We start from the raw sequence: 25,665 nt of genomic DNA, 5'->3' as shown, positions 1-25,665 counted from the left end.
GTAAGGTATTATTGAAATATCCCAAGAGGTCTCTAATCAATAAAGTATAGCCTCAGAAAGATTCAAGGCAACTTCTCAAGACATAACCCACCACTCAGGAAAGCAGCTCTGCACAAGATACCTGGCTCAACAGTTCCAGGACCTGATGACTTTCTCCAACTAGCCTCCTTTATATTCTTTTCCGTTTTAGGGATGGTGTTCATGGACTCCTTGCCCTTTCAGCTCTTTTCTTACCTGCCCAGGAAGCTGATGTGTGTGCTGCCACGCAGAACACTCTCTAGTCTGTACAAACTCAATGGATGCTTACTTAAGGCGCGCCTCAGTCTCATGACTTTTCTTATCCACTTGACCTCGATCAGCACCACCAATTCTTCCTTCCAGCCAACAGTAAATAACAACAGCAGGAAGTTTTACTCCATAAAGCATTAATAAGATATTTTAATGAAGGGTCAGGGTGGGTGGGTGGGAGCCAAACAAACCTTAGTCTTACGTTTCTATTCAAAGACACTTAAAACTATTTTTTTCCCTGCCCATCCCTTCTAACTGCAACTTTATTTGTGACCATGTAATAAAGGCTGGTTTAAGGTTTTTGTTTTTGTTTTTTAAAAAGTTTAAACCTTTTAAAAAAAGACTAACCAACCAGGCTAGCAAAAAGTACTCAATACATACTTTCCTTATATCAAACAAGCTAATATTTCAGTACAATGTAACTATACAGAATATATACGATACACATATATTCACAAAGCAAACACTATAGGCTCAGAACATATTTGAAAAAACATGATATTCACAGTGATTACAGTAACTCTAAAAATGATTGTAACATTGAAACGGCACTTAGTATACAAAAAAGTCACAAAAATATATATATGTATGTAGTCACCAAGAACTATGGTTCCTGTAAAGTACTAATAGCCAGATACTAGTATATAAAATGTGAAGTTCTGACACTGTATACATTTTTAGGAAATAAAACAAAATCCAAAACCATTTTTGTTACTGTTGAAAGTCAAACATGCCAAATAACTTAGCTATGGCCACTGTAACCAAGTAAAGCCAAACTTGAAGGAGATGATAACTGGATACAAAGCTGGTGAACTTGGGCCTGTCACAGGTAAGAAAGTTGTACTGGTTCTAGGAGAGGGTAGAAGACTTGACAACACCCTTCCACATAATTTAATTCACATTTCTTCCCCAGCATCACCTTCCCTCCCCCAAGGGTTTCACCAAATGCCACTGCCCAAAAAGAATCATAATGCTGTAACTAGCAAGATAAACGTTTCTCCCAAACTTCCTTGATGTTGGGCTATAGGCGGATTTTAAAGCATGCATTCATTAGCTAAACAGGACCGCCAGTCACCCATCTGGAAGACTGTGGTACATACACACCTTCCTCCTAGGCTGGTTGTACTAGAAAGTACTCCAGTTTTTGAATGGAGCCAGATTTATATGTTAGCTCTGTAAAATATTGAGCTACTGTAGCAGCAAATACAAAATTACAGAAACTATAACAATTTTTTTCCCTTCACATCTGTTTCCTTTAATCAGACATTAATTTCTTCTATCGCTGAATTATGGTCTATTGTCTCAAATCGACGTTTTCATTATGCTGCTGTGGAAAAAGACAAGTTCAAATCCTGGAAAGTTTACATTTACTCTTGAAAATGGGAATACAGGAAATTTAAAGTAAAAAAAGAGGTCTGTTCTAAAAGTATCTCTCACAAATATATATATTTAAATATTAAAATAGGCTACCTAGGATTTTTATAAAATGGCTTTTGAAAAGATAGCAGAGGCACAAACAAGCCATATACTATCTTCCAATTGGACATAAGGTGCCACAAGGGTGCCCTACAAAGAGGCAGGCAATCTCTATCTGATGCAACAGGAGGCACCAGCAACAACAGAAAAATCAAATATATTATTGGGACCTGGATTGAAATCAAATTTTACTCTACAAGAGACTGTTGCCTTTTTAAAAAATATCTTGAAATATAAGCATTAGAAGCCATCACTTTGTATAAGGAAGAAAATGAATAAAGTTTATGATCTTACTCCTGATCACCTGATGGCATTCATTTCAGTTACCTGAAAGATGAACAGCAGCGTAACTTTCAGTAATTTAATGGACCACTCTCAGTATGAGAGACTTTACATAGCATTTGTCAACTTGAAAACTGATAACTGAAATAAAAGAAAGCTCTTAGAGAAAACACAATTATAACCTAATCATAGAAAAGGTTCTTTCTAGAAAAAGCAGGTGTTTCTAGGGGCTGCATGAAAGGCTTCCCATCTTTAAATGAACACAGCCTCCACTAATACCAAGGAAACAGCATGTGTTTAGAGGAGATGACGGCTCCTCTTAATGTAGGGAAGATTGATCCTTCCTCAGCAGATGATGTACTTTGGTAACCTGAACATTCGTTTACAGGATGATTTTTAAACCTGTTTAATTGAATAATGAAATCTGGATATGGTTAGACCGGTATTTGGGAAAACAGGGACAATTTAATAAAAGTCATGACACTGTAGGCCCTCAAACCATCAAGCAGCAATTTTATCAATAAATCATTACAACTGAGCCTAGGGCTTTAAGTTTACTCAGCAAAATCAGTCAGTTTACAAGAGAAAGGCAATCATCAAAGAATCAGATTTTATAAACCAGGCACTTCAAACTGAAATTAAAAAATTTTAAGTCTTTAAAAAATTTTTTAAAAAAGTTTTTTGTTTTCAACCAATGGTCTGAACCCTTAAATTCTTCGAAAACTATTATGTACATAAAAACCTTGGTATTAGTTGGAACTGGCCTGGCCCCTAAGCAGAGGGAGCTATATAACTTGAAGCTATATAACTTGAAGAAGTAGCATATACACTTGAAGGCAGTCTCAATTTCTGGATAGTGCCAAATTGAGAGGCCAGTAACATCATCGCCTGACATCTCTGCAGAGACTATTTGTAAAGATATGGAGCTATTACTTTTTTTTAATCATAAAAATATAATCACTATGATGTAGTAGAAATATCTGTGTCAAGTATGAAGTTAAAAAAAAAAAGTACAACTATGATGTCACTAAGAGTCTTCATCCCATAATCTGACATAGGCTTAACTCCCCATTAATAAATCTCAACATATTTATAATCTAAAAATGAAATACCCATAAACTGTCTGCTCCTTAGTTGAACCTGGAAATTGGTTCAACTCTACTTCATTGTTAATGTGAACCATTATTGCTTTTGGCAAATTAGTCTTGCTGAGGACCTTCCAAATAAAAATACCCTATGGTCACCAACATGTTGTCAAGCAAAAATGACACTGAAAGATAAAAAAGGGTATAGGCAAAATACGGAATAACTTAAATTTTGACGATTTGAGCCTAAAGCCTGGAGGAGTATGCTTAGCTATAAATATTCCTCATAGACATAGTTAATGTAATGGAGCACCCCCCATTCTGTACCACTGATTTAGAAAAGAAAATCATGTTTGTATACATGCTTCTCTCAGTAACTTTCAAAATCTAAATATATTATAAATAAATAACTTACACTGAAAACCACATTTACTACCTTTTAGCAACTTTGGGTCGCTTCCAGATGTGAACTTTACTAGTTTTTTCCCTCCCAATTAATATTAATAACTAGAAAACTATTCTCCCTCACTTAGTTGTATACTCCAGAGCTTCACATTTTCTAGATGGGTGAAAATAGAGTAAGTGCCACACAAAAGTTTCTAATTCTCTTCATCAATTCCTTAAATCTCAAAGCCCTTTCAGGTACAATATTATAATTTTAGGACTGTTCATTCATCAAGTAATAAGAATAATTCTCTCCATGTGGTATACTAGTACAAACTGCCATTACCTTATAAAGTAATGTACTTCTCAGGGGCTACAAAGCTAAAAGAAACTAAACCATGATCTGAGAATCTTCAAAATAAAAGCCACTAAGCTAGATAACTCATCTCTATTTAGATTAAGTATGAGAATAAAAAATAATAAGAGATAAAATAAAAGACCGAGAAGACTTAATACAACTTCCAAAGGCTCCCAGGGAACCATTTACACATCCGGAGAGACTGGCTCAGTAGTTAGACGGTAACAGAGTTACCAATGATAAGTATATTAGATGTGCTGGCTGGTTCATTCCACTTGGTAACATATTTTAACAAAATGGAAGGGTTTTTTTTTTAAAACCCAAGGGCATGTGTCATAACATGGAACCAGAATGTAAGTTCTGTAAGCCAGAATGGTTGCTGAAATGTTAAAATGTAAGAATGAATGAAGCTATTTAAACATTTTAGTACACTTTTGCCTCACTGAAAGTGAGAACTTTAAAAACTGGCAATGTAACTAAATATATAACTAATTATTTAAAATGAAAATTAAGAAGGTTACTTTAAATTCAAAGTAAGAAATATCCATTTAAATACATTTGTGGGTGATAACCTCCATCTGCATCCCTTTCTCGAACTTAAAATTCAAAAAAATGAAAACAAGTATTAATGCTTTTGTCTCTGAATTAGTACAATCACTGACATGCTAGATGCTTCCACTGTTAGAATACACCCTTAAAAATGGAAAGAATGACTGCAGGAGCTGTAATATCCAGTATCACAACAAACATCTTTGCTCATTTCTAAAGTATGTATATCATACCTATTTGGTAGCTTTAAAATGAAAAATAAATGCTTTTCTTATACAAAATACTTGGTTTAAAAAGGCAATTTATCTTGCATCCTAAAATTCAAGCCCTTTAACAAAGTTACCCACCCTTGGGCCTTTCAGAAAGATAGCTATGCTAAAGTATTCTAAACTGGAATTTTTTTTATGCTTAGTTATACTGGTAATTTCTAATGGATGAGATAATATAACTGGCTTTCATCTCTCTGCAATGTTTTCCATATATTCTGGTAAAAATTATACATCCAGGCATCCTTCTCTTAGAGGAATTTTAAATAAATCTAAATAGCACTATATACAATTATCCCTCATAGCTTAGTTTCCTAAAACAGATCCATAAGCTAAGTATCCTTAAACTGTGTATCAAGAAAAATGTAGAGCCTCACTGAAATAGAAAAAAAAAGGACTCTGTTTATATCACATGTTAAGTACTAGTTAGTTACCTGTATTGATACGATTTGGGGAGCAGACAACCAACAATCGGCATTTTCACAGTAGATTCAAATGTTTCATAAAACTTGGAAATCTGTATAATTTGTAATTATCAGTGAAAATCTAAAGTTTCCATTTGGGAAAAAATAGCCAGTCATGGTGGTAATCCTACATTCTGAGAACACAGAACACCTCAGAGCTGCCAAAACTGTGTAGGACTCTCTTAATACAAAATTCTCAGGACAGGGGGTGTGCTAAAACACTTTCAACCAACAAATTTCCAAATGGTTCTGATATATTTCTTCTCATTAACCCTATTTCTTTCCTCCTTTTCTTCCTTCCTTCTTCTTCTTTTTTTAAAAAAATAACTCTTAGAACTGAGGGCAACAATGACTCCTGGTCATAATTTTACCGATTCTTTGTTTTCTCCATTAAGATTTTAAAATTAACTTTTGAGATTTATCTACTGGTAGGCATAACAGTTTCCAAAGAATCTATATTACATTAAAAATAAAAATTCCTGACCTTTCCAGTTGAGACACAGCAGTACCGCTATTAGTATCACAGTCTGTTGAAGAAAGTAATTCAACCTATTAGTAAAGAAGCATAAATAATGGAAGGCCATCATAATCTGTGTATGTTGATTTTCCTGAAGGTACTATACCTATGTTTGGGAGCAAAGAGGAAACAGCAAGTTCATGAGTGAGAAAAGGACCTGGAAACAAGTTAAAAATAGCAGAATATTCAAACAGACAGAAAGAACATTAGCCTAAAAAAAATCTTCAATGAGTTCACTTTCCCTTCCTTTACATTTGTAGGGGATAAAAGAAGTTATAGAATTAGCCAATTAAAAAAAAAATGAAACAAATCACTATAACTTAGAAAAATTTTATTATTAACGACTAGCACCCAGACAAAACTGAGATCTTGTGTTTTGAATAAGAAACTGTATTTTCTTTTTCTAACCTAATCAGGTGTTTTCATAATTATTAAACTTTGGGTATATACATAGAAAAAAAGAGTTACTCAAAAGATCATTGTTCATGGACTCATGAATATTTAGGATCAAGGTCAGTGATGCTTTAATGGCACCAAGTAAAAATGTATATTCCAGTCTAGAGTATCATATATATTTCAACTATAAACCATGAAGTATCTTTCTTTTCTTTTCTTTTTTTAGCAGCAAGAGGTAATAGTCATTAATTTAAGGTTTTTAGTTTTTCTTTAGTCTTAACAATTCTTTTTTCTCCCCCAAATAGATTTGAGTCATAGATCATCATTTTATAGACTCTCCTCTACTTCTACATTATTGCTTAATTGTGTAAAAACTATCCTAACTGCTTTTAGTATGACATTTGGCAATGTCTTAAAATATTTTGGAATAAGGACAATTTATCACTGTCATATGGGTATTTTGTAAACAATTGCAGTTGGGTTAAGAATATAGCCTTAACAGAGAATTCTTTATTTTGTCCAAAACAGCAGAATAAAAACATCCTCAACAATACACAGACCTATGTATAAAATATAGAACATCTCCAGTATATCTCCTTTTCATGGGATCATGCCAAGTATAGGCAAGAGAAAACTGATTTAGGCAATGACCCAATTAGCCAGGCATTAACTTTCAAAGACCAGGTAAACAATAATTTTATCCAGAAAAGCAGTATGAAAGAGTTCCTATTCACATACTATATTCTCTGTTCCTGGTCATTTCATGCACAAGTTGACTATCCTTAACCGTGGTTCTTCGCCTTCTTTCACAGAAGAAAGATTATTTGGAGGAGTGGTACTATAAAGGTACAGGGAATACCTATCCCAATACCAAATTTTCACCATGAAAAATTATAGTGACAAAGCTTAAAAAAAAAAAACACACAAAACACGTGGGATTTCAGAAGTATATACCCTAATAATTTTTAAGAAAGCTCACCATAAATACTTCCAAAAACAACAGGCTTTACAAAAGACTGTACAATATCCTGTGTATAGGAGTAAACATCTATTCAGGCCATTTGCCAGATTCATTCAGTAATATGTTTCTGGTGTATGCTTTCATTTCAGGAAGGTCAATAATCATCTGATTTCTTCTTGACCTCATGATCTGTTGTTAGCCTACTCCTGATAATGGAAGAGGAAACTGATACAAGCTTTAAGTCAGCTGGTTCTCCTTAAGTCTCAAGGTTTCTATTATATTTCAACACCATGTTACTGTGCACTTACAGAAGCAATCTCTCAGTCATGAAAAATAAAACATCAGTTGCAGAACTTACAAAGTAAAAAGGGAAATTCTTTCCCAAACCCTTTTTTGCTTAAGAAGTTAAATTAAATTCAAATGTACAAGACCAAGCACAGGCACTTTCCAAAAATCAAAAATGAAGCCAAACCATGAAATTACTCAATAGTTACAGAAGACAGCTCTGATTTTGGGGGGTCCTCTCTGGTTGCCTCGGCACAAGCACTGGTCTTTGGCTGCCCTGGCATTTCCTCCTCTTTTTCTGTCAGCCCACCAAGAGACCCCAAGGGAAAAGTGCTTTCACAATTCTGGGTCGAGGAGACCTGTGAAATTACAGGCATCTGGACAGAGGAGTTGTTTTCAAAACTGTGTTCTCCAAGATCATACTGAACAAGGGTCTCTTCTTGCTCCTGGTTTAAGTAGTCCGGTACTAGGAAATCACTAGGTAAGAGGCAAAGGATGAAACAGGGAGTTAATTTTCAAGCCAGTAATAAATAAGACACAATACAAAGACCTGATTTGTAAAACAAGATTGGGATTTTTCATTTCTCTGATTTTTGAATGAAGATTAGAACTCAGGAATTTTCAACTTCTAAACTTTCCTAAGTATACAAACCAAAACCATCCATTAGAACCAAAGTATATCAACTCTCCCTACCACCAAGAGAGATAAGATTATCACCTTCAGTGTCACACTGGACACCTAAACAGCCATACTTGTTCTATACAGAAGAGTTTTTGTATACAAAACAGATGGAAATAGCATGTTCATTTAAACAAAGATCATTTGAATAACTTATGCATAACCTTTCTTGGATTATACACTAATTATAAGGTATATAAACCTAGCTTTTTATTACTTCCTGGATATAAATTAGTTAAGAAACTAAATCCTCAGGCATAAGTGACCTTTTATATAATCTACTATATAGAGAAATGTAAAAAACTACTTAGATGCTTGATTTAAATCTTTACAGTTAAACAAAAAAAAATTCATTACACTTTATAATGTCAATAACTAATATACTTAAGGTTATTTTATAATTTGTCCACTATTAATAAAAAAAAATTGAAGTCTGCTCATCTGCAAAGCAATTTAAGATGTCCTATGTTATATTTTCTAAAGAGTCTTCAGGTGTTAAACAAGAGTAGAGGATAGAGGGCTCAGTACAGGGAAGATACAGAAGACAGGAGTGGTTAACTGGGACACTATTTTAGTCCTGAACAAAGTTTGTTATGTCATGTATAATCTAGGTTTAGTGACATGATAACCAGACACCCAGAGTTAGAAATGATTACATTAAACAAAATGTCTGGCTTGAAGAGAAAACAAAATCTATGCAGGAATAATTTACTGAAAAATAAGATTTAAAAAATGAAGGCAGTTAAAAATTTAAGATTTGATTTTATAAGAAACTAAGAATTCCTACAGATGTACAATTCTGATAAAGTATTAAAAATAGACAACAGAATTTTATATGTAGAGGAGACCTTAGAAATCATCTTTAAAGCTTACATTTTATCTTTCTCTACGTTTCAAGCTTCTTCATCTGTAAAGTGACGTGTTAAATCATAACACTAGTTAGTGGCAGAGCCAGAACTAGAACCTGATCCTTGGATACCCAATAAATCAGAAAGGTAACTCTATTATAAGTTCTTTATATTAAAAGCATGGAGCTCTAAACTGAAAGAAAAAAAGGAAAACTTCATTTGATGTAAATTATCATATCCATTACAGTTGGTATAGAAGTTTCTCTCTTATTATTTAAAGAAAAAAGAGAGAAGTGGTCAAGAATTTAATTAACATCCAAAGAGTCTGAAGTAATCCACTATCACTAAATATCATCTGACACGGTAAATTCTCCAATAAGGTCTATTTTAAAATGTACTACAGAATTACTTTAACCTTGTATTTAAAAAAGCAACAACAAAAACCCACAAAAAAATCAAAACAAGCTGATAAGTAGTCTACTTCTGTAGGAAAAGGTTTCTAATGCCAACTATAAATGTATTTAAAATTGTTTATACTTAGAAGGATCAGCAAAATTTGATCAGATCAGGAGATCAGAGAATTATTGGATAGTGGGAATTTAAAAGGAATGTGACTGATTAGCTGGCAACCTGATAAAAAAACACAGCAGGCTGCCCTAAAAGCAGGAAAAGAGAGTTTAGAAAGCAGTTTTCCTGGTTCGGTTTTTGTTGTGCACCTCACCTGCTCTGGAAGTAGTTTGCTAGCTCTGACGCTTCATGGTTCAGACTCCTCAGGTGCACGATTAAATTTCCAGAGTTGGTGAACATGGCGCCACATGTTTTGCACTCGTAAATCCGAGGCTTGCGGATAATGTGCCGGGAAACCCTCATGTGGTGTTTATATTCCCCGAAGGAAGTGAAAGTGGCACTACATATCTGGCACCGGAAACAGCGTTTACCTTCATGCTTTAGGCGATGCATCTTTAGCGAGTAAGCCCTGGTGAACTTTTTCCCACAGCGGTCACACTGAAATGGTTTAATTCCTATAAAGTAAAGCACAACAAAATATCATCTAAAAACAAAATAAGTGGAAATGTCATAAACCTCACAGACTTCTGAACTGTAATTCAGTAGCAAGAGATAATCTGAAAAGACAGAAATCACCAGCAAAAATGAGTTCCAAACTCAGTATCTCAGAAAGGGTACAGAACATCTAAGAAGTCACTAGTGCTTGAAAAAAAGAAAGCGAGAAAGATAGGCACCATGGGGTGGGGGTAATCGAGGTAATATATACTCCAACGGATTTTTGAACGCTTCCAAATCTTGTATCTTATAGACTTCAAAACACAATTTAACCAGGGTATTTAAGCAGAGCCTAAATCTTCACATAAGATTACTTCATTTCATTAAAGTAGTGAGGTTTACATTGAGAAGATGTGAAAATGATCAGTACCTACTCTTCATTTCCTATCTCAAGAGAAAAATGAGAAGAAAAAAGGGAAATTCTAACATCTCTGAACATAATTAGTGATTGCAATAGAACTACTACTTGATTGAGTTTTTGGGTATTTAATGTAATAGTGATGGAAAAAATATGTAGAAATTAATATATGAAATATGAAGTACATTAATGGTCTCTTCCAATTCATTATCACAGTTTTAGCAAATAAAATTTCAAAACCCTTCAAAACATCATCTGTTGATTCAACAAAGTCATAGGGAATTAGTGTTAGCACAGGGTTTGTTAGACCTATCTAAGTGAGATAGTTATACAGCTGAGAATAGCAGTAAAGATTTCTTACTTATCAGAGGTCAGTGTTCTATCCACAAGAATTTTACTGCCTTTATGTGAACACTTAAGTTTCAAATATGTTTTACACATCATTTATCCAAAATCTCTTTTACACCAAAAAAATACTACAAGGCTGACTAATCAGGGCACAGAGAAATTTAGGATTGTAGAATTAAAATTAAATTATTGTTATGAATTTTTAAAAACTTTTTATTTGGAGATAATTATAAATTTAGAGAAGTTACAAGAATAGTACAAAGAACACCAGTATATAACCCTGTTAACCCCATTTGCTTTACTGTATGTATTTGTGCTTTTCTCCCTCACATATATACACACATGCATCTGATATCTTTTTCATTTACATATTACACCCGACCCAAGTCTTAATGAGAATATTGATGCCTGTAAGCAAATACATTTCTGACACTGCACCAATTCAGCAATGGACTTATGTTTATCTGTTCTCACTAGACTTCCCAGAGATAAACTTTTTTCTAACTCAAAAGCATCTGTTTACTGTTTTTAAGTGGAATTTCAAAATAAAATGTTTGGGAGTGCTCATTTATGCCACAAAACGGATGATGACATTACCTGAGTGGATGAGCATGTGCTGTTTCAGGTTCTGAATACGGGTGAATCGCACCCCACATGTTGGACACTGAAAAGGTCTATCTGGACCATTTGGACTTGGCCGTTCTGTGCTGCTGGTGGAAGGAGCAATGTAGAGTTGGTAGGGATACTGAACATTTTCCAATCTAAAAAACAGACCAAAGAAGGCAACCAGGCTCTGATTTTTAAGTTCAATAAACATTTCTGCACAACTTTAAATGAACAACAACAAAAAAACATTTTAAGACTTTTTGAAGCAGTTTAAAAGTTAGATTACAAGTTTCATTTATAACAATAGGAAAAACAGTGTTATTGTCCAGAATGTCAAGTATCTTAAGTTAAGCAAGGTCGTATGACCAAGCACATATCATAAACGATTTTTACTTTAGGTATCCTTAATCTCTCTAATACTTTCCTTCCTACTACTGCTTTAATTCAGGCCCTCATCAATATACGGCTGAATTAGTAACTCCTTCTCTTTAGCCCCACACCCCTTTAATCCATCCTCACTGTTTCACAGTGATCTCTGATTAAATCAGTCCCCTGATAAAAATCCTGGGATGGTTCACTGTTATCTTCAGAGTGAAGGCAGACAAGACTCCGCATGATCTGGGTCTGTGTACTCTGCCAGCCTCATTTCTTGTCACACTCCCCAAACAAACTCATACCAGGCAGTTCCTCCTTAACAGTTCTCTCTCAGTGCTGTGCTTTCATATATTTAACTTCCTTCACGTGCCTACTGTTTCTGCCTAGATAACACGCCCAGTCGTTTTATGAAATGTACCCAAGAAGTTACCTCCTCCTCCCGAAAGCCTTCTTTGATTCATCAGTGGTTTAGGTAGGTACCCTCCTATGCAGAGCAACAGACCCCTCTGCAGATGACTCATGATTATCTGCTTACTTGTCTGTCTTTAACCTCTTCCCCCTCCCCCAAAGTTGGCTTGATCTCTTTGAGGGTAAGGGGCTATTACGTTTCATCTCAATATGCCCACCACTCAGCACAGTATCTAGTACAGAACAGACAACCTCATTAATGTTTGAAATTAAGGAATCTAGGCATATTTCCATTTGTTTACACCTTCATTAACTTATTCAAATGACTCTGGTTCGTAACCTGCTCTATCAGGTTTAGCTGTTCAAGAACAATAAACCTTGTTTGAGTTCTTTGAATCCTTCAAGTTTTCAACAAATATACTTTTTAAGTCTGTCCCGGACTCTAAGAGGAGGAGTTAATTCAGTGAAGTCTATATTCAGTGGTCAGAGACAGACAATAAACACTCGAGAAAATGATCAGAACAGAGAATTAAAACAGAGTGATCCAATAGCGATCGGTGCTGTTTTACTTTAGACTGGTGGTCAGGAAAATCTTCCTTGAGAACTGACACTTCGACAGTGATCTGAAGATTCAGGAAAGAGTGAGCAATGTGGAAATTAGGGGAGAAAGCATTTCAGGCAGAGTAAAGGCCCTAAAATGGCAGACAGGCTCCAAAGCCAGAACAAATATGGACTAGAAATATTCTAGGAACTGAAAGAAGGCCAGCGTGGCTGGATATGGTATGCAAGGAGGAGTATGGTCTGAAGGAAGTCCCATCAGGTAGGCCTTTAAAGGCACAGTGAGGAGTTTAGATTTGAAGTGTGAATCTACTGGAGAACTTTAAGAATCTGCTACTTAGAACAGCAACATAATCTGACTTAGTTTAAAAAACAAAATCATTCTGGCTGCTACATGGAGAATGACTGGAGTAGGGGAGAAGGAAATCAGGGGCCAGTTGAAGGCTACTGTAGTAAAGGCGAAAGACGGTGGTGACCTGGGCTGGGGTGGTAGTAGCAGGGCTGGAGGGGAAGTGGACTGAGAAGGAGGAGACGTACATTATGGATGCAGAGCTGACGGGACTTGCTTGAAGATTAAATATGGTGGTGGGAGGTGAGGGAAAGAAGGATCAAGTGTAACTCCCAGAGACAACGCTTGGGAAACTGGGGGGATGATGGTGCTGTTTACCCAGACAGGAGGACTGGAGGAGCAGGTCTGAGGGGAGGGAAAGGCTACAGTTCTGTCTTGGCCATATATTAAGTCTTGGCCCTGCTACATCTATGTGAAAATTATCAAGCAGGAAGGGTCAATGTGAAGATAATGACTTGGGAACCATGAGTATATAGAGAAGGGTTTGATAAACTTTTTTGGTAGCAGGTCAAATGTAATTATTTTTGGCTTTGCACACCACATGATCTGTTTCAACCACTCAACTCTGCCATCCACAGACAATATGTAAACAAATGAGCATGTCTGTGTTCCAATAAAACTTGATTTATAAATAAAGGTGGTGGCTGGAATTGGCCTGTGGTCCACAGCCTGCCAACCCCTAATATAGATACTGTTTAAAGCAACTGGGCTGGGAAGTCTTGGAAATGCCAAAAAAAAAAAAAACCCTGGGCTTCCCTGGTGGCGCAGTGGTTGAGAGTCCGCCTGCCGATGCAGGGGACATGGGTTCGTGCCCCGGTCTGGGAAGATCCCACATGCCGCGGAGCGGCTGGGCCCATGAGCCATGGCCGCTGAGCCTGCGCGTCCGGAGCCTGTGCTCCGCAACGGGAGAGGCCACAACAGTGAGAGGCCCGCGTACTGCAAAAAAAAAAAAAAAAAAAAAAAAAAAAAAAAAAAAAAAAAAAAAAAAAAAACCCTGTACTATAAGTTGTCTAACTTATGTGGTTACCTGATGACTAAAAAATATACTAAAGGGAGGTCGCAATAAACTTTTATATAATTCCCAGATAGAATGCCTGGATTTAGAGTTACAAGCACAGCCCTTACAAGAGAACGATGTACTATGTTAGTACTAACCGGTCATCATCATCTGCGTGAGCGCTGGTGCTAGAAGTGCTCTGAAGTGTAGGTAACCCTTCAGTGACGCCTTCATCTACTGAACCTGTGAATAAAAAAGACAGCGGTCAACACTCTGGTGTAATAAATAAAGCCAAGGTATAAATTGTAAGCTGTGTCTCCAAGCCTCTGAACAGATTATCTGATGTATATACCCTGAATTACTCGTCAGAAGTAGTAGTGTTCCATAACTTTTTTACTTTTGTTTAATTTTTACATTTTATTTTATTATTTGGCTGCATCGGGTCTTAGTTGCGGCACACGGGGTCTTCGTTGCAACGTGCGGGATCTTTTGTTGCGGTGCACGGGCTCAGTAGTTGTGGCACATGGGCTTAGTTGCCCTGTGGCAAGTGGGATCTGGATTGAACCCACATCCCCTGCATTGGAAGGCGGATTCTTAACCACTGGACCACCAGGTTAAGTCCCTACTTTTATTTTAATTAAATGTTTATGTGATTTTAAAAAATCACATGTGAAACAACAGCGTTATATCACTACTTAAATTCTTTCAAGAGTATTTCTTTGATATAAATTTTAGAAAGAAGAGCAATTCAAATGTAAACTAAACAAAAATTCACATCAAACTAAGTAATGTTGTAACAATCATTTAAGGAAGCATTGACAAGTTTTGTTTTTTAAAACTTATTTTATTGTGACATACAACTTACTTGTTGTACACACAACTTCCACACAGAATGAGAAAGACAGCTGTAAGGTGAACACCTGTGAAACCTCCTCACAGCCCCTAAAACCCTGGCAGCATCCTGAAAGTTCCCATTACCCTTCTCTGATCACAAACCCCTCCTTTCAGGAGGCAACCATCAGCATCCTCTTTTCATGGTTATCATTTCTTTCCTTTTCTTCTTATCCTGCTTCCTTTTATTTATTTTTTATTTTCATTTGTTTTTGCCTGTGCTGTTCCGCTTGCTGGATCTTCCCCCAACCAGGGATCGAACCCGCGCCCTCGGCAGTGAAAGCGCAGAGTCCTAACCACTGGACTGCCAGGAAATCCCCTCCCCCTTCCTTTTAAAAAGTAATTTTACCTCAAATGCATGTTTCCGTAAACTAGGCGTTGTTTTATGCTACAACACAGCTGAGCACCATCGAGGGTTGCTTTCACTCCAGTGGCAGAGTGGAGCAAGTGAGCTTGGGACAGAAGTCAAGTGTAAAATATTTACTATCACGCCCTCACCACGAAGAGTACGCAAGAGTACATACCATTTAATGGTGTCTGGTTTAAACTTTACATAAAAGGAGTCACACTGTATGTATTCTTATGTCTTGCTTCTCTCCTTCAGTATTGTGGACTTATCCATGTTGTTACATGTAAATGAAGTTAGATATTATTCATCATCTATCCAATTCACTCTTGATGGACAGTTTCAGGCTACTATGAGCAACACTGCTGGGAATTTTTTTTTTTTCTTTTCGTTTCCAACCAGGGATTGAGAACGCATGCCCCCTGCAGTGGAAGCGCAGAGCCCTAACCACTGGACTGCTAGGGAATATATTCAAGTAACAATGCACATACACATGCTTTTTTTTTTCCTAGGGTATCTATATCAGGAATGGACTTGCTCGGTCATAGAATATGTATTTTTTTAACTTCATGTATTTATTGAACCCCTCTTCTGTGACATGCCTGTTCAAGTCTTGCTATTGAATTGTTCTTTTTATCATGAGTTCTTTTCATGTTTCGGATACAAAATCTTTGCAGGTAAAAGATGTTACAAATATTTTCCCCTATTACATGGCTTGTTTTTTTACATTTTCTTTTGATGACCAAAAAATTTATATTTTAATTGAGTTGATCAGTCTTTTCCTTTATGGTTATGGCTTTCAGAGCTTGTTTTTAAAAATCCTTCCCTATCTCAAATTACCTTATGAAAGATCTAGGTTTTGCCCTTGGCACTTGGGTCTTTTCTTTAACACACCTGGAGTTGATTTTGTAACGGAACACAGTTACTGGAAAGTCTGTCTCTTCTCCTCTGCTCTGCAGTGCTCTAAAAGCATGGGTCTGTTTCTGGGTTCCCTACTAGTTCCCTCTGCTTGTCTGTACTTGCATGAATGCCACACTTTAGTTACTGTAGCTTTATAATAAATCTTGATTTGAGGTGGATCAAATCCTCTCACCTTGTTCATTTGCTCCCTGAACATCTTGGCTATTCCTGGCCCTTCGCATTTTTTACATTTTAGAATCAACATGTTGAATATAAATGATAATAATCATTCCATTTCCCCCTTTCTATTAGTTTGGAAATTATAGTCTTTTCCTATTCACTTTACTGGTTGCTTTGGAAATTAGACACATACTTAACCAAGTCTAAAAACTTTTCCTTCCTCATGGACAACAGAAGGATCTTAGAACATTTTAACTTCATTTCCCATACACACCCATTCTTCAATTTACAAATTATTGCCTGACGTTTTACTTGTTTTGATAAAGCCCCTACTCTTTCATATAAGCAATGTTTGTCCACATCTGTTCACATGTTTACCTTTCTTTGCTCTTCATTCTCTTGTGTGTATTAAACCTTCCACCTGTGTTCACTTCACTTCTACCTATAGTCTATCCTTAAACGTTTTTTTTTTTTTTTTTTTTTTTGTGGTATGCAGGCCTCTCACTGTTGTGGCCTCTCCCGTTGCAGAGCACAGGCTCCGGACGCACAGGTCCAGCGGCCATGGCTCACGGGCCCAGCCGCTCCGCGGCATGTGGGATCCTCCCGGACCGGGGCACGAACCTGTGTCCCCTGCATTGGCAGGCGGACTCTCAACCACTGCGCCATCAGGGAAGCCCTAAACATTTCTTTAGTGATGATATACTGCTGAATTCTGTTTTTCTTTGAGAATGTCTTATCTCCATTCTTGAAAGATATTTTCACTGCGTGTAGACATCTGGATTGGTAGTTATTTCCTTCAGCATATTGAGGATATCATTTCACTATTTTCTAATGTTATTTAAAAGTCAGATATTCTTCTGAAGATCATCTGTCATTAATGTTTTTTCCCGGAATCTTCTCTATAATGTGTCTAGGTTCATGTTTCTTTTCATCTTTTCCCAGTTTGGGATTTGCTGGCCTCTAATCTATGGACTGTTGTCTTTTGTAGATTCCGGAAAATTCTCAGCCATTCTCTCCTCTCCTTTTAGGACTTCCATCATACCTATGTTTGCACCATCCATAAACCTTACTCTCTCTTACACCTGTAGTCCCTACCATTGTCTGTGTGATGGTTAATTTATGTGTCGATGTACTGGGCTAAGGGGTGACCAGAGGGCTGGTAAAATATTATTTCTGGGTGTGTCTGTGAGGGTGTTTCCAGAGAGATTAGCATTTAAATGGGTAGACTTTGTAAGGAAGATCATCTTCACCAATTGCAGGTGGGTATCATCCAGTCTGGCGATGGCCTGAACAAAACAAAAAGGTGAAAGAGGGCAAATTTGCTCTCTGCGTGAGCGGGGATATCCATCTTCTCCTGCTCTTGAACACCAGCACTTCTGGTTCTTGGGCCTTTGGACTCGGACTGGGATTTTGGACACTAACAGGCCAGCGGTTCCCAGGCCTTCGGATTTGGGCTGGAACTACATAACCGACCTTCCTGGCCTCCACCTGGCAGACAGCAGACTATGGCATTTCCAACCCTCCATCATCATGTGAGCGGATCCCTCCTAATAAACCCCCTTCTGTCTATCTATATATATCCTACTGGTTCTGTTTCTCTGGAGAACTCTAATAGTTTCTCTCTCTGTGCAGCACTCAGGTGATTTCTTCTAATTTATCTTCTGATTCACCAATTCTCTCTTCTGCTGAAATCCCATCTGCTGCCAAAATGCTTGATATCCATGTTTCCTGCGTGCTCTGGTTGTTCTGACAGTGGTTACTGCCCTTGAAAATGATTTGCAGGAGACTGATTTGCTAAGGGGAGGATGAATATGCCCTCTTTCAGAAAAGCTTTCTGTTTGCCTCTGCTAGGTTCCTAGAGGGCAGGCCCTATCTAACCCAATTCACTGTTTGAGATTCGTTGGCCTACTCATGCAAGAAGCAAGCAGGATGTAAATCTGCAGGAGGCTGGTCTGTGCCCACCACTTCTCAGGGATGCGTTTTCCCCCCTTTTCCCTTTTCATGTCTTAGTCGGCCCACTGCCAAGGCAGCTGTTTCTAGAGTCCCCTGGAGTCTGGAGGAAGGGGAGCAGGTTGAGTCCTAGTGTTTAATGCGTGGGGCAACTTCTTTAAGACTTCACAGCTTTCATATGCTCTGGGGCGACCTCTGTTTCCCTCACTCTTCGACTTGATGAACCAAAGCCCTCTTGTGTTTTGGCAAATGTCTTACGGAAAAACTGGTTTTAGTGCTCTGATATGTACTTACCTCTCTGCGTCAGACTCCCCCCTAAAATTAACCTGGCAGTTCCCTAACCATCTTTTCAAATACTTTAAAAAGGTGACTTAAAAAGATCACGTTGTTTTCAGTGGGAGGGTAGATCCAACCAGCCTCGCCTGTTCTCATCAGGTACTAAAGCTGGCCAATGTCTTTATGGCGTGCGAATAAGCTGTGCTGCCCCAAGTGAACAAACGCGCCTCTGCGGCTGTGCAGTCCTTACGGCCAGCACTCTTCTGGTTGCAGTATTTTAATGAAAGCTAAAAGGTACTAACTGTAACAGCTGTACAACACCATATACATGTGAACATTTAATAAATATCATCTGTTAACAGATACATAGGATGAAACTTCCTCCCAGTGAAAATTTTGAATCCGATACTTCAGTTTTCCCCCTTGGAACACTTGAATTTGCTGACATTAGGAACCTAATACATTTTCTACTTAAGTAAAATTTTCCAAAAACCGAACCTAATCCCTTTTAAGGCATCCAAGCTTACTTTATTAAATAATTTGCACTAGAAAATTTGTGACAGTTGTATTTTGCCTTGACTTCTTAAATAAATAATACTAAATATAATTCTTTTCTTGTTTCTTGATGACTCACTGTAATCATCAAGAACACCAATTGTTATACTGTGTTCTAATACACTGATAGAGGTTTTTGAAAGGAGACAAGACCCTATGCGTTTACATTCATCCCCAACTGCACCTCTATTCCTCCTGTCCCCTCACCCCCATCTCGCCCTTACTGGTGTGTGTTTGGCATTTCTGTGCATGCCTTTTCTTTTTCTCATTCCCTTACTATCAAAAAACATTTATGCTTTTTCCCTATGCCTATTTATCCAACTTATTCCTGATCCTTCTCATTTGTTTTTCAACCAGATGTGGGTTGGAGGACCAGATAATGTTGCATTTTGCTTAAGAAAGAGCTGTTCACTTGTCAGTATCTTCCCACTGTCACTTTTTTCCTTAAAGAGGGAACTAAACACTAACATTTCAATCTGTCCTAGGATTAAAAACCGGAAAAATCCTGGTATTTGGATCTGGTCACCATGGACACACAGAAAAATCGACTTTATAGTATTCTGCAGTTCTTCAGAACGCAGGCAACATTAAAGCTTATAGGTAAAGACGTGCAAAAAAGGCCTGGAGGTGTGATTAGGGCAGGCCAGGAAGACTGATCTAACTGAAATTTGACCATGAAGTAAACTGTAATACTTTTAGGAGGGAGTGGGGTCATGGTGAGGTGGAAATGAAACCCACTGTGCTTTGGATTGGTTCTGGTGTTACCAGGAGTCTGCTTAAAAGGCTGGTCAAAAAGAACTAAAATGGAGAACAAGACATATCTAGCAGATGGTCCCTCTTAAATCTATTTCCATTCTAAAATATCTAAACCTTGGCCTCTAGATCCCTAATTTGATGGATAGTAAGCATGGAAAGTAAAACAAAGGGTACTCTCTTCTAGTCCATGGCACATTAGATGTGCCAAAAGCTAAAAATAAAAATAACACCAAGCTAAATTAAGAGTTAAAACGGACTTTTAGAAATCTATCCATACTGTGGACATTATAACACATAGTGTTATATCACTTATGTAACCATCAGCACAAATAAATCTTGTAAACTTTTTCCTGAGATGGTGGTTTCTGCCCATGACAGCACAAGCAACCATATTAATTTTATGGAATTTTAACTGAACTGATTTAATAGCAGGCTATACCAGCAATTTTACTTTGCTGAGGTGATAGTGATGTTTCTTAAATTATTAAAATGAAGTTTCCTTTCTAAACTATAGGGATTCTGGGACTTCCCTGGTGGTCCAGTGGGTAAGACTCTGCACTCCCAATGCAGGGGGCCCAGGTTCGATCCCTGGTCAGGGAACTGGATCCTGCATGCCGCAACTGAAAGAGCCTGCATGCTGCAACTAAAGATCCTGCGTGCTGCAACTAAGATCCAGCACGGCCAAATAAATAAATAAATAATAAAAATTAAATAAATAAATAAACGATAGGGATTCTGCTCTCAGTGGTAATGAGGACTAAGAATTCTGAACAGAACCCTCTCTCTTATAAAACAGTAAAGCTGATTTATAGACAATGAGCTTTGTATGTTAAGGGCTATTTTATCAAGAGAGAATCTACTCTCTTCCATCATTAAGGAGTGCTGTATGATAGCTTCTGTTCCATCAAACTGATTTCTGTTTTCGCTAACTATTGTTTAAGTACTTAAGACACTTGCAAAAACCCTTCTGGTGGTGAAAAATAATTACAGTGGTCCAGCCACTACTGAGCTTTTATCATGTTCCAGCCACAGTTCTATATGTTTTAAATACCTCATTTCATACTTGAGAAAGAGGAACTGGCCTGACACTGACATTTAGGAGTGGGCCTGGTATATTCACAGCTAGGCCCGGTGTTTATTGTTGGACATAAAACAATCTTGCAGAACACCAGCATCAGACCCGATCACACTGGTCTCAAACACATAATTTTTTTTAATCACAGACAAAAACAAGGTCACTGTGCAATCACAAAAATACCAAACCTCCCCTTTCTAGCTAATGGAAGTCCCTGTTGGCTTTAGGTTTACTTTGGTCTGCATTCCTAGATATTTGTTAAGATTCTCAGTCACAGAGTTATTTATGCTTTCTGACATCACCAGTCCCCGAGCAAACCCCACTTACTTGAATTGGATTGAACAAACAATCCTTTGTTCTTGCAGCTGTCCTGAAATCACGTAACACAAGCCCAAATCCTCTAATAAGTCCTTTCTAACACCCTCTTACTGAGAAGCCCGAAAGACCCCATGGTGTGTGATCTCCCACACTTCAAATGGGTACTGAACTCAACTTGTTTAACCAGGTATGCTCCTGGTGGCCTCTGGCAACAGGGCTTTGGCAGAAATAAAGGGCTCATCGAGATTTGGCTGAAGGTCTTACTGGCTTGCACCGGGAACCTCGACAACAGAGTGCATATCTAAAAGTCCTTCTGAGGTGCAACCTGCCTTTGGCTGGGAGGTAAGTTCATGCTCAAGTGAGCTCAAATATTTCACTGAAGCCTTTCAGTGTTGGGCTTATTTTGCTTTCCTAGAAAAAGGTCTTTGGGGAATATTTTGTTTATCCAGTTGGACTTGTCATTGTTCCCTGACGAAACTGTTTTCTGGCCTTCTAACACCTGCTCCTATGATCTATCTATCTAGTGTTGACTCTTGTCTACAAGAGAAATACACTGTAATGAGAGGATGGACAGAGACCCGATTAGTCCATCTGAACTGGCCCTGGAGGCTGAGTTCAGAAGATCTCCGACTGGCAAAAACATTTCACAACTTTACAAGGTATGACATATGAGCCTTGAAAATATAATGGAAAGTGATAGAAGTCAGTCAGAAAAGACTACATATTGCATACTCCCATTTATACGAAATATCCAGAACAGGCAAATCTATACAGACAGTGTATTAGTAGTTGCCTAGGGATAGGGGTAAGACTAGAAGAGAGGCATTGTTAAGGGGTACAGGGTTTCTTTTCGGGGGGATAATTACACAACTCTGTGAATATACTAAAAACCACTATAGTATACACTTTAAATGGGCAAATTTTACGATATGTAAGTTGTATTTCAATAAAGATGTTTAAAAAAACCTTATTAGGACTTGACTTCAATTTTGTCTTTGTGTGAACTGCTTTGCTTAGTTTCAAATGCCCAGAACCAGGAGGGTTTCATCTGGTCCCTGGCCTCTGCAACTGGAAATAAAAAGTTACACAAGCATTATTCTTATGGACCACTGCAGTTCTCATGAGTCATCTCAATCTGAAACTGCATCTCTTCCAGGCCAAGCATCTGTTTCCTTCATGTTTTCTCCGTAATCCTAACACGTTACACTTATCTCTCAATTGACTCAATTTCACCAAGGACAATTTGGAATTGGAATTAGCCATTTTGCAGGGAGCTTCCGACATGAACAAGATTGTCCATCTGAGATACATCAATATTGTACCAACACTGGGGCGGGGATTTCAAGAGCTACCCCCATGGGTATTTCCAGTGCATGGCCTTCCTGGCAATGACACAACATTGGTAAGACAAAGATAGGAACCAAGCATTGACGTACATCTTTAAACACCTCTAAATGAGCTATGAGTTTGTTTGATGATTCTTTATGTTTAGGGTGGATTGAGACATCCTCATGCTAAAGAGCTATGCTGTAACGGCAAAAGAAAAATTAATAGATTCTGTATTCCTGACTGGGGAAATCCCAACTATTCTCAAGTAACAGGACCACACATTACACTGATGTTGCTCTGAAAGAACTCTATAAGCTGATCTTTTACTCAGACTCTCCGCTGTCCCCATCATCCACAAACTTCAAGAGAGAAATAAAGAGAACACATGAGATCCTAAAACTATACTTATCAAAGCACTTAAAAACCCTCTTAACTTCCACAGTCTTAAGTACTGCCAAGAGCCTTGATGGCAATAAGACAAATCATCTCTACAACCCACAAGTCGACTCTTTATGAGTTAACAGTAGGCTGCCTTTTTCAAGTGGGAATTTTGGTTTAAATCTTAGGTTCTACACGATTACCAACTGATACTACAATGATACCCCAGGTTTATCACAAACAGAGAAGAGCTTATGAATGATTTAAAATCTGGAGTTTTGGTTTTCTGGAAAAGATGGCGCCAGAGAAAACTCTCCATTGATTATCAATAGAAAGGAACTGATCAGATATTGTTAACAACTGATTCAGTGGTAACAGTTTGAGGTAGCATTCATTGGATTCATGTTTCCCAACTTAAAAGACACGTATCACACCCTTCGAACTCCTGTGCATCCATTCCTTCTAAGGGATTCTCCAGAAGATACTGACTTCAAAAGTGGACAGTTCCTACCCAAGATGACAAAATCAGATTAATTTTCTGATTCTTCAGTACTCTTTACTATTAATCTTGCCTTTAAAACCAATACGATCTTTCATCTTCATCCTATTGTTTTTGAACTCCTAAGATCTCCTTCTGCCACTTAAGAAAAAACAAAACTCTTGTACTTTCCCCCCCGCCCCAGACCATAGTTACTGATCTGAATTTAACAGATTGCTGGATCCTCCATCTGACCCTGCTGACAAAAACTTAATAACTGTTCTTTTAAGCACTACAGAAGGTAGATTCCCTTTTAGAGGGAATATTTTATCATATCCCAGGCTTCGGCCATAGAAAAATGGACCCTGACCTCAAATTAACATGTTTCTGCTGAAGTCATTACAATACTAACAGCAAAACCTATTCAGTCAGAAAGACACTAATCCTGGGACCATCCTGATTACGATAGCCAGTTTGTTCTCTTCAGAGACACTTGAGCCTGGCTTGCAGGAACTATTTAACTCCACTTAAGGAATCTGTCCATTTTAAGGGACCAAAACTGGCTCACTCTTGCTGTAATGAATGATACTTACATTTCCAATACGCCCACTACTAGGATACTACTTCTATGTTGGACATAGGGTTTACATATGCCCGCTGCACACTAACTCATTCTGTATATTTAAGTAACTGTTTGGGATTTTCAGGTATTAAAACCACCACCCCAACTTGTTCAACTACAGGTGTGTTCCTGGTGGTCTTGCTGGAGAGCACTGACATACTTAATAGATAGGTAATACTACCATTACTTTATGGTTATGGAAACCTGGTGAGGTTCAGTGACTTGTTCAAAGTCACACATCTAGTAAGTGGCAGAAACTGGTAGCAGACTCCAAACCTGACTGACTTCAAGTCCTGAACTTTTTTTTTTTTTTCTTTTTGCGGTATGCGGGCCTCTCACTCTTGTGGCCTCTCCCGTTGCAGAGCACAGGCTCCGGACGCGCAGGCCCAGCGGCCATGGCTCACGGGCCCAGCCGCTCCGCGGCATATGGGATCCTCCCAGACCGGGGCACGAACCCGTATCCCCTGCATCGGCAGGCGGACTCTCAACCACTGCGCCACCAGGGAGGCCCAAGTCCTGAACTTTTAATCATTACGCTATACTGCATATATGCTCAGTGTCGCAAATTCTTCCATCATTCTAACTGCTCACCTCAACAAGTTTATTCACTATTCATACACAAACTGTCAAATTTCTCAACATCTTAACTGACCCTCATAACAGTCACTTCTCTTTTAACGGCAGATTTTAGAGTCTAGAAAAAAACCCTGAATTTCTTTGTTAGCCTAGTAAACTGTGGATTATCTAAAACTATTTTATCTTTGGTGTATACAGATAATCGAATACTTCAAGACAAATAATGAAGCCCTATCATGAAGTCCTTCTCACTTAAACAAATTTTCCTTAAACCATACCAGATATAGATGGCCAGCTTTTTGAGAAACAAGACCCAATCTAAACTTAGCAATTGTTTGTCTCTTAAATTTGCTGTACTTATTGTATTTATTGGGAGTGTCAGATTTTATAACTTTTTGCTGGGCAACTGGCAATAAAAAGAACAGGTAAAATCTTATTTGAATTAATTTCATTAGTAATTAAATTATTATTTTAGAATTTCATAATGAGTATATTCAGTATTATACTCTCAGTCTCTAGAATGACAAACTACCTGCTATATATCATCTTTAATAAGTTAGTAAAATTAAGTACTCTTATGAAGTATTCTTATGGAATATGGATAAAAAGTACCACACACATCTTCCTCTTCTCCCTCCTACAATTTTCACTGCCTAGTATACTTTAGGAATTTAACTTTTTTCTGTAAGGCTTTATTTTAGCGTACAGATTTGGAGTTAAGATAGGTTAGTTGAGAGTGATTAGTACATTTGCTATGAAGAAATGGGAAAAAAACCTAATTTGGATTATCTGATTATATGATATTCAGATCAGAGTTCTTTGTATGTCTGCTTTGTAACAGAACCTACATTTGTAATAGTATATATTGGAAAGGAAGTATTCTTATAAAACTGAAAGGCTTATTCTACTTATGCTCCTAACTTCTCTATTTAATCATGTTAATAATATAATAAAGGCAAAATGTGAACTGATTAGATATACTTGAGAGTGGTAAAATAAGGCTATTTCACATATCTAGTTAGCAAGATAATCAGTTAGATTAATATTTGGCTTCTAAGTTCTCAGATAAATAATTAAAATAGTAATTACTTATTAGTTCATTATTCAGAAGGTACCAAGGTGTTTTCAAGATTAAA

The 25,665-nt window shown here is 37.5% G+C and overlaps 1 protein-coding gene across 4 annotated transcripts in view; it reads right to left on the bottom strand.

Moving 5' to 3' along the window:
- Positions 1-418: 418 nt before the first annotated feature.
- ZBTB44 (zinc finger and BTB domain containing 44) overlaps positions 419-25,665 on the bottom strand; it is a 71,273-nt gene continuing 46,026 nt past the window's right edge. Inside the window, exons 3-6 of one of the 4 annotated variants that reach the window (XM_081239191.1) lie at positions 14,058-14,142; positions 11,204-11,367; positions 9,560-9,860; positions 419-7,788 (exon numbers count right to left, since the gene is read on the bottom strand). In XM_081239191.1, coding sequence (XP_081095317.1) covers positions 7,506-7,788; positions 9,560-9,860; positions 11,204-11,367; positions 14,058-14,142 — 833 coding nt within the window. In that variant the 3' untranslated portion in view covers positions 419-7,505. The remainder of the gene's footprint in view (positions 7,789-9,559; positions 9,861-11,203; positions 11,368-14,057; positions 14,143-25,665) is intronic. The other 3 variants (XM_081239192.1, XM_081239193.1, XM_081239194.1) reach the window with 3 other exon arrangements.

Source organism: Mesoplodon bidens (genome assembly GCF_964165515.1).
Source record: "Mesoplodon bidens genome assembly, chromosome: 7".
NCBI lineage: Eukaryota > Metazoa > Chordata > Mammalia > Artiodactyla > Ziphiidae > Mesoplodon > Mesoplodon bidens.
This window is presented reverse-complemented; position numbering and strand designations above follow the sequence as displayed.